This window comes from Carya illinoinensis, chromosome 5, assembly GCF_018687715.1.
Source record: "Carya illinoinensis cultivar Pawnee chromosome 5, C.illinoinensisPawnee_v1, whole genome shotgun sequence".
Taxonomy (NCBI): domain Eukaryota; kingdom Viridiplantae; phylum Streptophyta; class Magnoliopsida; order Fagales; family Juglandaceae; genus Carya; species Carya illinoinensis.
The window spans coordinates 20573237-20590177 of NC_056756.1; the positions used below are offsets into that span (position 1 = coordinate 20573237).

General features: G+C 32.8%; 1 protein-coding gene across 6 annotated transcripts; it reads left to right on the forward strand.

Moving 5' to 3' along the window:
* Window positions 1-8691: 8691 nt before the first annotated feature.
* Window positions 8692-14961, forward strand: LOC122310955 (AMSH-like ubiquitin thioesterase 2). 6 transcript variants are annotated; one of them, XM_043125246.1, is made up of 10 exons: window positions 8754-8850; window positions 10637-10684; window positions 10822-11116; window positions 11389-11478; window positions 11612-11650; window positions 11901-11963; window positions 12061-12135; window positions 12429-12491; window positions 13070-13122; window positions 14208-14961. In XM_043125246.1, exons 3-10 carry the CDS (start codon window positions 10829-10831, stop codon window positions 14380-14382), a joined length of 846 nt encoding a protein of 281 aa, XP_042981180.1. In that variant the 5' UTR covers window positions 8754-8850; window positions 10637-10684; window positions 10822-10828; the 3' UTR covers window positions 14383-14961. The 6 variants fall into 6 exon arrangements, with proteins under 6 accessions (XP_042981179.1, XP_042981180.1, XP_042981181.1 ...); XM_043125247.1 differs by lacking the exon at window positions 10637-10684 and adding an exon at window positions 10210-10277 and having other exon boundaries at window positions 8770-8850; XM_043125245.1 differs by lacking the exon at window positions 10637-10684 and having other exon boundaries at window positions 8692-8850.
* The last annotated feature ends 1980 nt before the right edge of the window (window positions 14962-16941 follow it).

Consider the following 16941-nt stretch of genomic DNA (forward strand, 5'->3'; position numbering starts at 1 on the left):
ATCCAAACACAATTTTAGGGAGATGTTTAGAAATATATCTCATCTCATCCTATTTTATTTCTATTCTAAATATTATTCAAATGTAAATACTTTCAAAATTATCAAACAAAAAATAAAAAACAATTCAAAAATTTCTAATCTTAAAAATAAATATTAAAAAATTATATTGTAACAATATTTTAATTTTATAATATTTTTTATTTAATTTGTTCTCCTTTATTTCCAAAACCTAATATATAAAATAATTAACTCAAACTATCTTACTACTATTCACAAACTATTTTACTACTATTCATAAAATTCTAATCTCAACTTATTCTCTAAGCTGTATTTCCTAGAAAGCATACAGTAATAGTGTATTAATGGAGTGGATTCATTATAAAATTTGTCTACTATTCGAATCTCTAGAGATTGGTTCAAGTGGTAAAGGACTTCTAAACATTTTATTGTCACCCATATGGATACATCAATACATTAGCAACGTCTATAAAATTAAGATATATAATAAATCTGAAAGGTTTAAATAATATTTAAGAATTAAATATAAACTAGATATTTAAAATACCTCAAGTATTTTAGGAATTTGGAAAAACCAGCAAAATTTACATAAAACTCAAAGTTCAAACGTAGTATAGATTTGCTCTTCAGTTTCTATGTTCTCATCGATAGGACGGTACCAACTGGAGTGATCTTTGGTCTAAAACTACGATACAAAAGGTCAAAAGATTATTTATCATTAATTAAAGGTTTTCACTTTTCAATAATTATGAATTTTTGGATTTGACTCTAAAATAGATGTTTGATGCATTTATTTCTTCTCGAGTTACGTGAGTTAACTTGGAAATGATATGCTTATCAATCAGGTTGATTATACATACGTTAAATTGAGTTAGATTTAATTTTGTTTCTTTAATTATGTTTGATCATAGATCCGTAATTTTATTATTTTAATATTAAATTTCACTTTTTTTGAATGGCAAAAGGATTCTTAAAAATAATAAAAATTATAAAATAAAATTCTTATACTCAGCAGTCTTATATCCCACACCTGTTCAGCAATTCTACACTACACGTGCTGAATAGAAGAATTATTTTTTATTCAGTATATATATAGTGTATGACTGTTGAGTAAAATTTTTTAAAATAAAAACAATTACGTAGCGTAGGATTGCTAAGTTTTTTTTCTAAAAATAATTATTTATAAGCAATGATGTCAAATTAAATATGGTACAACTCTTCTATTAGAAAGTCTCAAACTGAAAACAAGAAGGGTTTTCAACTATTTGGTAAGGAGGAGAGACCAAATCAATCCAACGATCCAAAAATGAAAAAGTAAAACAGCAGGCGAAGAGGGTGGGCCGGTGGGAAAGTCAACTAAAGCAGACGTATGATGGTAGCCACATGGCCTGTCGAGGGAACGTGTCTACGATTGGAAGGCTAGCCATCTTAAATTGATAAAAATAATTATATATATTATATTATTATTTCATCATACAACACAATAATAAAGTTATATTGTCTATTAATTTTTAAATACTTGTAAAAAAATAAGAAATAATTTAAAAGTGATGGATACTATCATATAAATTTAAATTAATATGGAAAATAAAAACAAAATTTGTTTTTTAAGATTTAATATAAGAATAGACACTTTGCATCACAATTCGCTTATCGCCGTTGAGATGAATACAAATAAGTGATGAGATAAATCTTGATCATTAGATTTTAATGTAGAGATGAAATATCGAGAAATGTTCTACATTATACTTCTATCTTATTATATAAGTGTGTGGTACATTAATAACCGTTAGATGATAAAAAATTATTTAATAAAAGATTATTTAATGATGATAAATGTATCACATTATATATAATGAGATGAAAATACGATAATAGTATGATATATAGAATTTTTAAAAAAATTTCAACATCTGTTCTAAAATTTAATATGTCAAAGTGTAAGCCAATAAATAAGATGTCTTTGTGGACAATAGCTTGGAAAAAGGTATAAACCCATTAAAGTTCGATAGACCTTAATCAAGTGGATTGTAACCACAATTTTCATTGATGATTAAAGAGACTTATCTCAGCGTTTGTCCAATGAAGAGGCATTCTCATAAATGGAGTGATGAACCAATATTCTGTGTGCCGATTGGTGCATGCAACGTGTGAGCAATAGGGGTAAAGGAAAATTGGAATATTTTGATACATAAAGTCAAATAAAATGGATCATGTCAGGTTTCAAAAATAAATTATGTGGATTAGACAAAAGATATGTGCGGTTAACACGGGGATGGATACAACCGGGCGAGAAGTTGACGACCCTGGCCAAGAGTTTTTCTATTTACATGATTACACCAAACTCCATGACGGTGTTTTGGGGTTTGAAAATAATTGAATGATATTTGTGCAACTCGAAGTCGAATCTGATCGATGCAAGTGGCTAGTTATAAATGTTTATGTGATCTCTTACCCGTGTCTATTTGGAATTTGAACTGAACTAAGATCAATTAATTAATTTAGTCTAATTTTAAATTAAATCTATCATATAAAACACTCAACTCTATTATTAAATTTGTCTAAATTCAAAATCTCTTTACACATGGAATATAACATTTTTCAACTCAATAACTCTTTACATGGGAGACCCACAACCCTTTTCAATTTCTCATAAATATATCTAGACTCATCTTAACATCTAAATACATCTAAACTCATCTTTAGTCGATTTCATAAAACTTACTCAATTATCTCAATTGATTATTACTATTAATAAAAAATACAACTCAGCTCAACATCCAAACAGAGTCTTATTATATTTTATAGGTCTCACAATGAGGTAATTTCTTTAGACGGATAGACTCCACCAACCAGCCTTGTCAATGCACATTTATATATTTACAAAAATTTGAGGATTAATACAAGAAAAAGAGTTACTTGACCACTACATCAACCAAAACAAGAAAAGAAAATGGTTTCAATATAAAAGGATATCTTATTTCAAGGGCTGGGATTGGATTTTGCTTCTTCATTTCTTCTTCACCATATAATAGGGGGGAAAAATAGAGTGAGAGCTAGTAGTTTGTACATCTTTATGGTTAAAATTTTCATCTAGAGCTTGTGGACATAGGCAAGAGTGTCAGGTCCACCTAAATTATTAGGGTTAATTTCATTTTGCCTCCTCAAACTTCCATGCAATTCACAATATACCTTTCAAACTAACAATTTCGTTATAGTGGATTCGCTAACTTTCAAAACTTATTGATCCTCCCATTTCGTCTACCAATAGCATCAAATCCAATGAGAAGTGCCTTCACATGCTGCTCACGTGTATAACATTCACTACAAAGATAAAAGGACCAATGCCTTCATTGCCCCTAAACTCAAGGAGAAAATTCAAAAACCCTAAGTCAACACCTTTTCTTCTATCCAGACCAAACCATCGGTTGTTATTCTCATGGTGACGATCAGAAGGAGAACTAGTGTTTTGTGGGAAACACACCAATTTGAGTGGCTTGTTTTTGGTTCTTCTTCATCAAATTGCTCTCTATCTTCTTCGCTCAATGGGCATGTCGAAGTCTGTATTCAGATGATAGAATTTATATGTTCTTTATATGAAAATGAGTAATTTGGCATGTGTATATACTGTCCTTCGATGCAATTAGGGATGCTTTTGTTTTTACAGTAAATATTACGCATGTAAGCAGCACATGGAAGCACTTTCCATTGCAATTGACTACTAATAGATGAAAGGGTTGGATTGATAAGTTTTAAAATCTCGTGAAAGATAGAAGTCCTCAATGATAGGAAAGCATAAAAAAAGAGGATTTTATAATGACAAGACTTGATTTGACATAAAAAAAAAAGAGAGAGATAAAACATAAAATAATGAGAAATGACCTGAAGAAAAAGGGAGGCAGAAGAGAGAGGGGCTACTTCATTTGAGATTTGAAGACGCTGAGAGAATGTGAGAACTAGACAGCTCCAAAACTATTTTTCCTAGAGATAACTCTATGGGAGTAATTGCAGAAATAGTTAGTGAGGATTGGAAAATTTGCATCAAATTCTACGCGTAAGGCCTTAGTTTCGAATCACATAAGTAATGGTCTGTTTTGTTTTCTGCAATTTATGATCAAATAAGCCATAAACGAATAGTTCAAACACGCTGTTACAAAATCCACCGCGCGAGATGAGGGAGACATCCAAGACTATCGGGCATGATTGAAACAGTTGGAGAGTGGCGACTGAGTGGCCTGTGGGGGGGATAAAGAAAGCGATGGAAAGGTAGAGACAACACGGGCTCAAATCCCTATGGCTCGGAATCTCCCACCTTCTACATTATCATCCGAAGCCACTCGTTTTGCGCTGCTTTAAAGTCGTCTTTTTATTATGTCTTTTGCATTGCACAAAACAAAAGTTAGTTTCCATTAGTCAAAAAATTTCCCGTGAAAGCCGCCATTATATTCAAGGCTTTTGTCTCTCAATTACGCTTCTTCTCCGCAGGTCCCAATCAGCTTCTCTGTTGATGTATAATTTGGTCAGAATTTCCATTGGTTTGTGCAGATTACATAGGATTGCTGAAATCTGTAGTTGGTACTCTTGTTGTTGAGGAATGGGGACTGGGGATTGACCAGTTTGAGCTTGATCCGTAATTATGTTATAATTGAACCATATTTGCAGCGCCCATATCAAAACACAAGTTTGCTTTTTTTTTTTTTTCTTTTTTAAATCCAATTCTGGCTCCACTTTAGTTGTAATTTGGCTCCACATTCTGACTTCCTCAATGTAATCATTTAAATCTGTCCCACTCCAACTTGGCAGTGTCGAGAGTGGCGTTTCGAGTTTGGTCCAGTTCTTCGGCCCGACTTTTGTTTAAGTGCTTTAACACACTTTCGTTTTTTTTAATATATATATATATTTTATTTCAATAGCTTCTTAGGATATGCTTTTTTTTTTTAAATCATCTCAATTTATCTCATATTAATTATTAATGAAATTTACTATTTTTTTAAAATTTTTATAAAAAAGTTAAATTCATCTCAATATATTTTATACATTTCAAATGCATATCTCAACCTATTTACATCAAATACATCTCAATATAATCTACAAAACACTATTATTCAAATATAAACTTAGATCACCTCACAAATGCAACCACAAACACATTTCAATGGGACCTACAAAATTCATTTTAATAGGACTTACAAAATTTACTACTCACATATCAACTCAGATCATCTGAAATCATCTCAGCATCAAAAAGACCATATGCAATCTCAAACATAACTCAATGGGACCCACAAAACACTACTATTCACATATCAATTTAGTTAATCTCAACATCCAAATCTAACCTCAAACATATCTCAATAGAACCCACAAAATACTATTATTCATATATCAACTCAAAACATCTAAAATAATCTCAACATCCAAACATAATCTTAGCTTTTTTCGTGAATTGAACATTACGAAGGTAGAAATATTTTAGTCGCAAAAAATTTTACAAAAATAAACTTACAAGTTGGTATCATTTGATTCGATATGTCAAATTATAAAATTATTTTTATTTTAAAAAAAATTAATTAGGACTGAAAATGAATAGTCAAAATTGGCCGAAACCAGTGAAGAACCAACCGGCCATGGGCCAATGGTCCAAATATCATGCAATCGACGTAGGTCGGTTCAATTTTGATTCAAATCGATGAACCAATCGATATAATATATATTGTTTTATTCATGTAAAAAATGATGCCATTTAACTTAATTCAATTAAACCGCGTTGTTTTGCACCAATTTGTTATAAAAAAAAATATATATATATATATATATATATTAAAATGATGTTGTTTGGTTTAGTAAACTAAAAGTTGTTGTTTGGGTTAGGGCTGAAGCCTAAGCCCCAATCTCTAGTTCCTTTCTTTCTCTCATCTCTTAAAGCTCTATCTACTCTACCTCTTACCAATGCACAACTGTCCATAGGTGAGACTCAACTCGTCGGCCCTGTAGCCCATATGTCGCCTTTCTCTCTCTCTCTCTCTCTCTCAAACCTTCTCACCAACTCGAAAAGTGCGTGAAGCAAAGCAAAGGTGTTCTTGAATATTTTCTGAAACCCTATTTTTTTATTTATTTTCATTTTGGTTGAATCTTGAATACTTTCTTTGATAATAATTTTAATATTTGTGTTCTTTGAATCTTTCTTTTGTGAATTTAATCGGCGTTAGCTTATGTTGAAGGTGTTGGAGATGTAACTCTACTTGTTTGGTTATGATCAAAGAAATGAATATAAGTCCCATGGATTCGGCTTCTCTCCTGTAGCTCAAGAATAAGATATCTCCTGTTATTAAAATTACAGTCTTTCACATCATCAACAGAAAATATAAACAGCATGGATCAAATTTAACATATCCAACATAAATGTTATTCCGGAATTTGAAAACTAAAAGAACATAAGATGTTTAATATATACTTTTTATGGATAAAAGAGATTAAATAAGTTAGACAAGAACATAATTAAACTAAGTTATTTATAAAATTAAACTATAAGCTTCTACAACATTATACCAATTAAGTGGGAGTCCTATTTCATCCATACTTACAATTTTATACATATAACTATACATACTCACGTGTCGGCTATTGAAATTGAGAAAATTTTAAAATTTAAAATTTGAGATTTTAAATTAAAAAAGAAAGAATTTATTAAATGAGATTTTTAGTTAATAGGTATAGGATTACTCATGTACTTTAATATATTCTTCCTTTGGTTTTCAATATTAGTATAATTAAACTAAGTTTCTTCATACACAAGTTATACAAATATTGAAAACCGATCTAGCTATTTGAGAAATCGCAAAATTTAAGTATTAATTTGTAATTAAATTTTAAGAGAAATATAAATTTTAAGAGAAATATTTGTAATTAATATATACTTTTTAAATTTTAAAAAGAGAAATATATCTATAAACGGCATATATTAAACATCCTATCCATTTTCAATTTTTAAACTAAGAATAAGATTACTGCCGGATATGCACAAAAGTTTAAACATGTAGGATCTCATTTCGGTGGGGTGCTCACCGATAAAATATTATTTTGTTAAACTTGATCCCATCCATTTATTTTCTCTGTTGATAATGTGGAAGGCTGTAATTCTTATAATTGGAGATGTCCAGTTCTTGAGCTCCTGGAGGGAAGCCGAATCCAAGGCCCACAACCGACCCTCAAATTGTCAAACAGACAGGAACTGGTCTAGCTGGTTCTCTCCCCCTAGTAGCTCGGTTCTGCTGGTTTTGGGCAAATAAGTAACAGTTGGTTCGGTTGTTAGCTCTAGATTTAATGTATGACATAAAATTATGTTAGTTTGTGAATTATTTTTATGACGGTAAAACTTCTCCTGGCCGAGCACTACCACGCATTAATAAGTGATAGTGCCACGTCAGCCCATACAAGTTAATTTGTGTAAGGTATCTTGCTGTAGTTGTTACTTGTACTTTAATATTATAAAGAATAAATAACAATACATTCGTTTGCCATTTATATGAGAATGCATTTAAATAAAGTTATTCTATTGTTTCGGACAAGAATTATTTTAATATTTCACCTTTATTTTTTGTACCTATGGCTAAACTATAACAAGCGAATAAAACAAGTTTAAACAACATAAATATTGTTTTATTCACTATTCAAGAGAAGCGATTCATTTAAAATGAGATGAGATAAGATGAAATGAGTTGAGATCACTCTTGTATCTAAACCTGGCTATATTTTGATGCCAACTATAATGCAAACTGAAAACAGAGTTTTTAAATTGAGCAATGTTATATATAGTATTAGGATGTTTAAGTTTTGTGCATTCTCTTTAAAAAAGTACGAGATCTATCGTTAAAAAATATTTTTTTTATGTAAATATCAAATTTGTCCACTTTTTTTCAAAGAGAATGCATGAAACTTGTACATTCTAAGATTGCAAATATGAATTATCTTTTAAATAAGACATCGGATCACATCCAATAAAATTATAAACAAAACTAATAATAAAAACTTACTTCTTTTTAATTAGATTTTGATAAATTAACAAACATATAAAAAATAGCACATAAAAACCAACACACAAAAAATAATGGAGTCAGAATATTAGCCCTGACTCAAATTCATATTTAAAAAAAAAAATATCTATGAACTTGAATTCAAAGAATAATAATATGTCATTTAAGAGTTGTGTCAAAATTATAAAAAAAAAAATTTATATTCATTATCCTAACACCACACATAATTTTTTAATTATTTTTCTCTTACAAAATTATAGTATATAGATAATGAGTAGAAGAATTTAATTAGTTTTATAAATAATAAAATAATAAAATAAAAATAAATATAGTATGTAATATGAGAAAATGATGAATAGTAAAGCTAAATTATAAAATAATGGTTTACTTATTTTGCGATTTACTTTTATTTACTAGTAATGTTATATACAGTCACTTTTACATATTTTTTTATATATTTTATTGATGTGATTAATTATATTAATTTTTTTAATATATAATTAATTATATAAGTAAAATGCATGAAAGAGTACACAAAAACGATTTTAAATATAATTTTTGTTTTTTTACTACGGACAACTGGATCAAACGACGAGGTTAGAATGCGTGTCGTAAGAAGAACGACAGAAACGACACGAAGATGCCAACGACCGCAAAAACGACATGGCAGACCGATCAGCAGGGAAAAATGATAAGCTCTTTCGATAAGTTTGATTTTGGAAAAGTAGAGGAAGAAAAGCTGAAAAGCCGAATTCCGATCATCCTTAACTGCAGAATCGCCAACAACCTCATCAATCAGGTTCTTTCTACGTTCTTTAATAAAATGATAACCATTTTTTTTTGTATATAATTTCCATATCCGAAGACTGAAAGCAAGTTCTTAATTTCTTTATTCGTTTTTGCTTGAAAACATCCCCTTGAAACTGACTTGTAATGACTCTTGTGAAATTAATAATGCTCTAATTTTATGTTTTCTTTTAATTTGTCAAAGCTTGCTTATGGAAAAGATAGGTACTTTGGAGTATAAATACCAGAATATGTCTCTGATAACCAGAACTGTTCTGATTGGTGACTTTTTGAATTGGATTTTTTTAGTGAGCAATTTTAGATGTTCGATTTGATTTCATTATAATGATGCTTTAAGATCAGGGCTTTGCACCTTGTAGCTCTCTTCATAGAATCGGTGTCTAAAAGCTGAAGATGTATTTGACCGAGGGAATTTTTCCCTAATTGGGAATTTCCATGTTTCTTTGGTGATTTTTTTTTATTGGCACTGGGTGTCGGAGAACAAAGTCCCAACTAATTCCGGGGGTGCACAGGCCCTTTAAGGAGTTTTTCGTAAGTGCATCTTGGATAATTCAATGGGAAGTTCCCCACATTCAATGGGCTCTAGAAATTGTTTGCACCTAAGAGAATTTGAACGTTAGACCTGGAGTGAGCATACCACCAAGATCAAGGCCTTTACCACTTGAGCCAACCCCAAGGGGGCATTGGTATTTTTTTTATTTTTATTTTTTTATCCATAAAAAATTTTTTATTGAGCATAAAGTAGACAAAGACCTGAGTATACGGGACATATACAAGAGCATCGCCTATGTATGCGGTGATTTGAGACACTTTTTCTCTATTTTCTTTCTTAAAATGAAGGAAAAAAATAGAGAAAAGGTGTCCCTAGTCACCAATGAAACTTAGCAATTCTAAGGAGTGGCGAAGTGGTCTTGGGGTGAGCCGTTGAAACTGAATATCCTGGGTTAGAAATTCCATGTTCACACTCTTGACGCAATTGAACTGGGGAATTTCACCTCCAATTAGTCGAGGTGCACTTGTGGGAAAGTCCTTGCTGAGGACCTGTTCACTCTTAGGATTAGTCAAGACTTTGTCTCTGATTTGAAGTGATAATTCGTCAAAAGGAAAACATCGTCATAACAAGTTACAGAAACCCTGTAGGTGCCTGTCTTGAAACCATATCGATCATATATCTAGAATGGCAGATGATAATTAGTGAGTCAACACGTGCTAGACATAAGATATAAGGGGTATGTTTGCCCCACAGATTCTAGAATTTGGACTGCACATGAGATATATATTTAATTATGAAATGTTTTCTTAACTAAATTAAATTTTTCAATGTTTCCAATACTTGATACTGATTTCCCAGAGTCTGTTGAAGAACATGCAAACAACTTAAACTGCTGCTAGTGGCCTGTGTTTCTCTATCTCATCAAGGTTATGGCATTTTAAGTGTAATTAAGCTGAAAATTAAAGTGTAACTTGGCATTACTGTTGCTTTAATTATTTTTCTTTTGAGAGAAAAAAAGTTCTATGGGGCATGAAGAGCCATAACGACTCAATTGATTTACTTTCAAATGTTGATCTTTTAAAACAATACTTATTTATTACTACCCTTTTATTTTGAAATGGATTGAGCATCCATGGATAATCTTAGAGCTTAACTTGAATGGGCTGTAGTTCAAGGTAGGGAGCTGAAGTTAAATATTACAATAGATCATAGCTCCCTGGGTGAATGGTCTATGTTGTTCAGATTTGCCATGACCCATCTTGAGCTTTTTCCTTATTGGCTGTAGTTCCTTTCAAGTTAGAAATTCTGTCACAACAGAAATGTGAGACCAAAGGTAATGATAATTCACCTTTTCCAGAGAAATTATGTTCATTTCCAGGAACCTCAGTGCAAATTTCGAATTTTACCATTTCTACGCAGAATCTTGTTATTGCAGAATATTAATTTGTGTTCTGTTTTGCCACTATATAGCTTGAGGATGATTAACAACAAGAATTCTGGGACGGTATCTATATATACAGTGGATTCTAAAACTAGTAGCTCTTCACTGGAATTTCGTTGTCCAACAATTGAGAAAGCTTGCAAATGTCAGCATATTACAGTTCATACTGTCACATTGTCTTCTCCTTCTACTATAATCTCTTGTGTAGAGAAGGTACCTCAAGGTGAAACATCTTCAAATATTACTGTTGCTGATTCAGAACATGGACACCCAAAGTCGTATGATGAGTCGACGACATCTACGGTCTTGCGAGATGTACATATAGTAAGAACACTTGAACTGAATGCATTTATTTATTTATTTATTTTTATTTCCCTATTCTGTTTCCTTTTAATTCTTTGTTATCTTTATTTTGTGGTAACACCGTACTTGTGCAGAATCATCTCTCTGAGCCTAATGCTTTTAAGCTTACCTGAAACAATATCTTCTTTTTCAGTTTTCAACTTCCCTGAATTGCTTCAAGCACATGCCTTTTCTATGATTATGTCTGCCTTAGGAATAATGTGGCTAATAGGAGATTATTATATTTGTGTTAGCCGACAAGGTTGATGGAGGATTTTCTTGAACTTTCTAAAGACAACACAGACAAGGATCTGGAAACCTGTGGCATTCTTGGTGCCTCTCTTGTAAGAATCATGCTTTCATACTAAATGCTAGATCGTGAATGTGTTTCATACAGTATGATTGGTCCAGTTATTGGATAGTAGTTCGATCAAAAGAAAGTTATTAGATGGTCGTTTTCTTTTAACCCAGACTTAGATGCTTTATGTTTGCAGGTTTCACCAATATTTCTGCAAGGTCTCTCATCTCTTCTCAGAATCTCAAATCTTTTGTGTCATCCTATGCTAATAGCTATCTTAAAATAGTCATGGGAAAAGTCACGTTTTTTTTTATTTATTTTTATTTATTTATTATTTTTTTTAATACTTTGGTTTAAGCCTTCTTTATTAGGTGTGCTTTCCTTGAATGTTAGAGATGTGGGGATTGATTCAAGAGGTTGATTTGCTAACTCGAAGTTATGATATGTTCGTCTCCTTCATGTGTCCAGGAAGAAGGAGTCTTTTATGTGACCACGCTTATCATACCCAAACAGGAATCAACTTCCAGTTCTGTTAGTATTCAGGGCCTTTTTATTCACTTTGATTGTGTTTTTGCTCAATTTCTAAATCCATTAATCCTTGCTGCTGACTTAAATTCTGAATTGACAGTGTCAGGCTATAAATGAGGAGGAAGTTTTTGCCATTCAAAATGAGCAATCACTCTTTCCTGTGGGTTGGATCCATGTATGCATACCTGTCCATGTTTTTCTTCGCATATTCCTTTCTCATTACTTCTTTTGTTCTCCCAATGCTCTCTCAAAGACTGGTAGTACTTGAAGATTTCTTGGGTCTTGGCTTCAATAACACAATGAAGTTTGTCAAGATTTCCTGAGTTCACAATAATTAAGGCTTCAGCATCTATTGAGGGTCTTTTTTTTTTCTTTTTTCCCCATGTTTTTTAGTCATCCAGTTTGTTCTGGATAAAACTTATCAGTATTTGTTCACATGATCATCTAATTTTTTAATTTCGTTTTCAGACACATCCGTCCCAAACTTGTTTCTTGTCATCAGTAGATGTGCACACTCAGTACTCATATCAGGTAATTTATTCGGTCTGAGTGCCCTTTTCATTTATTGAGGAATTACTTTCGTTTATTTCTTCTTTTTTATTTGAGAGACCCACATTAGTCTTATTGTGTAGAGAATTTTTGTGTGGCCAATGTATTGCAGAACTTAATAAATGTCTTTTGAACTAAAGTAATTAATGCAGATTGGCCTCTTTGGGTAGTTGTAATCTTGAAATAACACTTCGAATAGATGGGGTTCTGCAACAAGGTTGGTGGTGCGGTTATATCGTTTTATGCGACGAGCAGGTGTTAGGATCAAAAGAAACAACAGAAAGATTTGCGTTAGTATACAAGTGATACATTCTCTTTGGGAAGTGCTCGTGCTTATAGATCACTTTAGTGTTTGTACTGCTGTTAGGATTAAAATAATCACAACAAGATTAGCATGATTATAGTTCTCCTCACTTTCAACTAGTGCTCACAATTATAAATCACTTCAGTGGTATTACTTGCAAAGGTAGATAATAGTTCATTCAGTAGTTTATTCTGGGTCCCACTTCACTGATGAGGAAAACAGACATTGAACTGCTTCTTTTATATTTTATTTTCAGGTAATGGTACCTGAGGCTTTTGCCATTGTCATGGCTCCGACTGATACATCGAGGTGTGGAACATCTCTGTAGTTTAATGCTCACCAACTTCATTATTTTTAACCTCTATTTAGGGCCATTTTTTTTTTTTTTTTCTGCATAGATTAGAAATAGAGCTCTCTAGGTGGTTAAAAACCAGTTACAAAAATTTTAACACAGATGAGGATAAGTCGGTTTTGAGTTGGGAAAAAGGAAAGTAAATGAAAATGAAAGGAAATCAAAGGCAATGATAACGTTCAAGGGCGATCAGCCTCCAAGCCTCAGACAAGCTAATTCACTTATATAGGGGTACAAGTGAATTCATGGGTCCTGCTAACAATAACAACAACAATCCAAGTGTCAGTACAAACTAAACCCATATACGGAGTAAGTGCTTTTGGTAGATATATGATATTAGTTTTAAAATCTGAGTCAACTGTGCTTTCCACCATGACTTCAACCAAAGTTCTTGGTTTCCATGCAGTGCCTTTAACATGAATGGTTTTGCTTTAGGTTAAAGTGATAGCACTCCACCAGTCCGTGGATTTCACCTTTTAGTCCTTATTTATGCATCACTGGGCCAGCTCTACTGGTTCTTTATTTTTTCCCGTTCATTAATGGTCAGCCTTTAGCTCATGTTTGCATTTGATAACTAATTTATCCTGCTTTGCCTGCCTAGTCAACACCCTGCATCACTTGTAATGTCTTTTTCTGATACAAAACTGGTAGTTAATGTTGGTGAACCCAGAAAAACAAGTTCTGCAGTCATTTATGAACACAGTTCTCTGCTTATTCTTTTGAAGACTGCAGAGAACTTCTGGGTAAAAAGGTCCTTGATCTGTATTACAGAAAACTCTGATAACGAAGCATTTAAACACAAAGTTCCAGATTAGAATCTATGCATTAATAAATCAATTTATTCTAAAATACAATTTATTATAATCCATACTGCTTAAGAGATTTAAGTAAATAGAAACGCCAAGTGGATCCTTCCTTTCTGTCTTTATAAAAATAAACATGACTGCTGCTGTGCAAGCAGTGTTGTCTTTTTTGAAAACTGAGAGTCTAAATTATCTCTGAGTTACGCTATTCAGAAACTTATGAAAGGAATTTCCTCCAGGAGCTATGGAATATTTCGGCTATCTGACCCTGGTGGCATGAGTGTGCTGAAAGAGTGCCAAGAGACGGGATTTCACCCTCACAAAGACCTCGCAGATGGAAGTACCATTTACGAGGATTGCTCTAGTGTCTATAAAAATTCAAATCTGAGGTTTGAAATATTTGACTTGCGCTGATATGCCTGCACTGAAAATAGGATTCTCCATGTTTGTGCACAGTTGACTGGTTTGTAGGAATTAGTAAACAGGGCCAGACCTGAGCTACACCCCGGAGCAGAGGTCAGCTCAGGCATGCGTCTCCCGTAACAGTAGTACCTGTAGTTAGCCCAAGTGGTAAGGGTGAATTTGTGTGCATGAGCGCTATGTTACAGGTTAGATTCTCCTTGGGATCAATTGCGATCTATGTGGGAGGCCATGGCGGTGGGTTGCTTCATGAGTCTTTCCAGGGGTTTAGATTCCATGGGTGAGTCCTAAGGGTTCTGCCGTGAGGTGGTTCCCCGTCATAAAAAAAAAAAAAAATAGTACCTTCTCAATGTTCACATTAAGATTATGATTCAATAGCTTGTAACAATAATTACATAAAATATTTGAGAAGTGTGTTTAGTAGAAGTTTCTGAGTTGGATTGTGTAGCATTGCTATTTCAGTTTAACGGGTTTAGCTGGGAAAGTTCTCGATATAAAGTTAATTTGAATATCATATGTTGTAGATTGAACCTGAATATCAAAGTTCTCGAAAATGACTCTTTTAATTTTAAATAGAAGTATATTTTAAAACAGGCTTGAACAATATTTTAATTTTTCTTGTTTTTGTTTTATTCTAATTAGAAGTTGGACTTGCATCAAAATTTCACAGATCAAATCAGGTGTGTGGAAGGTGCTTGTGTCTATGGTGGATGTGATGGTGACAGTGGGTGACATAGTAACGGAGTCACACTAGTTTTGTGGTGTACATAGTGTTATTAGCATACTATTTGGGTTAATTTAATTGGCGTGAGTTAGGATGTGAGCATATTTAATTAGTCTGATTTAATCTGGCTTCTTTCTTCTCTACCCTTAGAAAAGAAAGGAAAGGGTAAAGAAATTATAAATAAATCAATAAAGCCTTAAAAAAAAGTAGTAAAAAAATAATATTTAAAGAATATAGAGAGAGAATTGGGAAGTTATAGGTTCATTTTAATAGGGAACAAAAATAGCTCAGTTCCCAAAATTAATATTGAAGTTTTATTAACTTTCTTTCTGGGAAAATGATAGACTCACTGAGAGAGTACTATTTTTTATATTGAAATGTTTTTTTTTTTTTTTTAAATATTTGTGTTTGTTTATTGTTTAGTATTGTGTTTTTTTAATCTAAAAAAATTACACAGAAAAATGTTTTAAAAAAATACTTTAATACATCTCGGTACAAAGTATAGATGGCTTCTCTTGGTGTGACTAGCACCGTCCTTTCTTTGCTTCATTTTGGTTGTAGAGAAAACCTGAAAACCAGCCGTACTGGTCTCCCCCAATAACCGGCCCTCCAATAACATTTTGGCACATCAGCAATTTATTACCATGTGCATGCCTACTACACCTGATTCAGTTTAGACCAGCAACCTGTGCTACTGTTCTTCGTACTCCAACTGAAACCCCCCTTGCCCACCCCAGTTCATCCCAACCCAAACTCATCCCCACCCCACTCATCCCTAACGACAGAATACATGATGATGGCCAGCAACTTGACGGACGGAGCTTGACCCTCACGGCCCTCCCAGACAGAGCGCTGACTCCCAGGAATGTTGCCGTGTCCTTCACAAAGACAAGAAATCTCATTTTCGGTTCATTGTGTATACTCATTTTAATCTTTTCATGCTAGTCTTGTATTGGTGTTAGATAGTATTTTGAAGTGTTTGTAATTTGGGCTATGGAAATTATCCTGGCATATAGATTGATAACTCATCTGAGAAATGAATAGCAACTGTTTGTAAAAAAGGCTCAACGAGGGGAAAGCTTTGTTGTAGGTTCTCAACAAGGGGAGTTGGGCTTTGTAATTTAAATAAACAAATTAAAAAAACAAAGATCAAATAATGTTACATTTGAGATGATTATTTAGAAAGAGAACTGCTGCAGCAGCCCCATATCCAACACACTAATATAAAATAACAGAGGGTAAAATAATAAATTTATATTTTTCAATGGTGTGAAAAAGTGTGAGGCTGCTGTGTAGATTTTCTGATTTAGAAAATGCCAAATAAGAGTTACAGACAGCTTCGAACTATTGTGGAGCTGTGCAGTGGGGAAGGGTGGGTTTCAGAGGGCTACACCTCAGGGTTTCTCTTCTCTTTCTATTTTCAGATTGAATCTCCTGTATCTTGGCGTATGGTGGTTATTTCACAATTACTTACGTGTCTCATTATAGTTTGAGGGTTGGTTTTCTTCTCAAATCAAGAGGGCTGTTCCGAAGCGCCTCTATTTGTTTTATCCCAACTCTGACTCACTAACTCTACTTTCGCTCCGATATATCTATGTCACATTATGGAGTTCTGAGTTAAGGACATTCCAACTAGCCATGCTACCTATTATTCCTTTTACTATTATTCTCCAACCATCCTATGATAGTAGAGCTGAAAATTGAACGGACTAGTTTTCAATTTGTATTAAATTGGTCAAACTGACCGATTAAGGGAGAAAAAACTAGATAGACTAGTTTTGGTTTATTTGATAGTTTTCGATCGATTTTGGGTAATTTTTTTTTTAACT

Bases quoted from the DNA above. Each gene is read 5' to 3' on its own strand.
- LOC122310955 (XM_043125242.1), top strand. From the start codon at position 10,688: ATGATAATTCACCTTTTCCAGAGAAATTATGTTCATTTCCAGGAACCT. The intron at 11,651-11,900 runs GTCTCTCATCTC...TCATGTGTCCAG, and splicing joins TTCACCAATATTTCTGCAAG to GAAGAAGGAGTCTTTTATGT. The intron at 11,964-12,060 runs GTTAGTATTCAG...CTGAATTGACAG, and splicing joins AGGAATCAACTTCCAGTTCT to TGTCAGGCTATAAATGAGGA.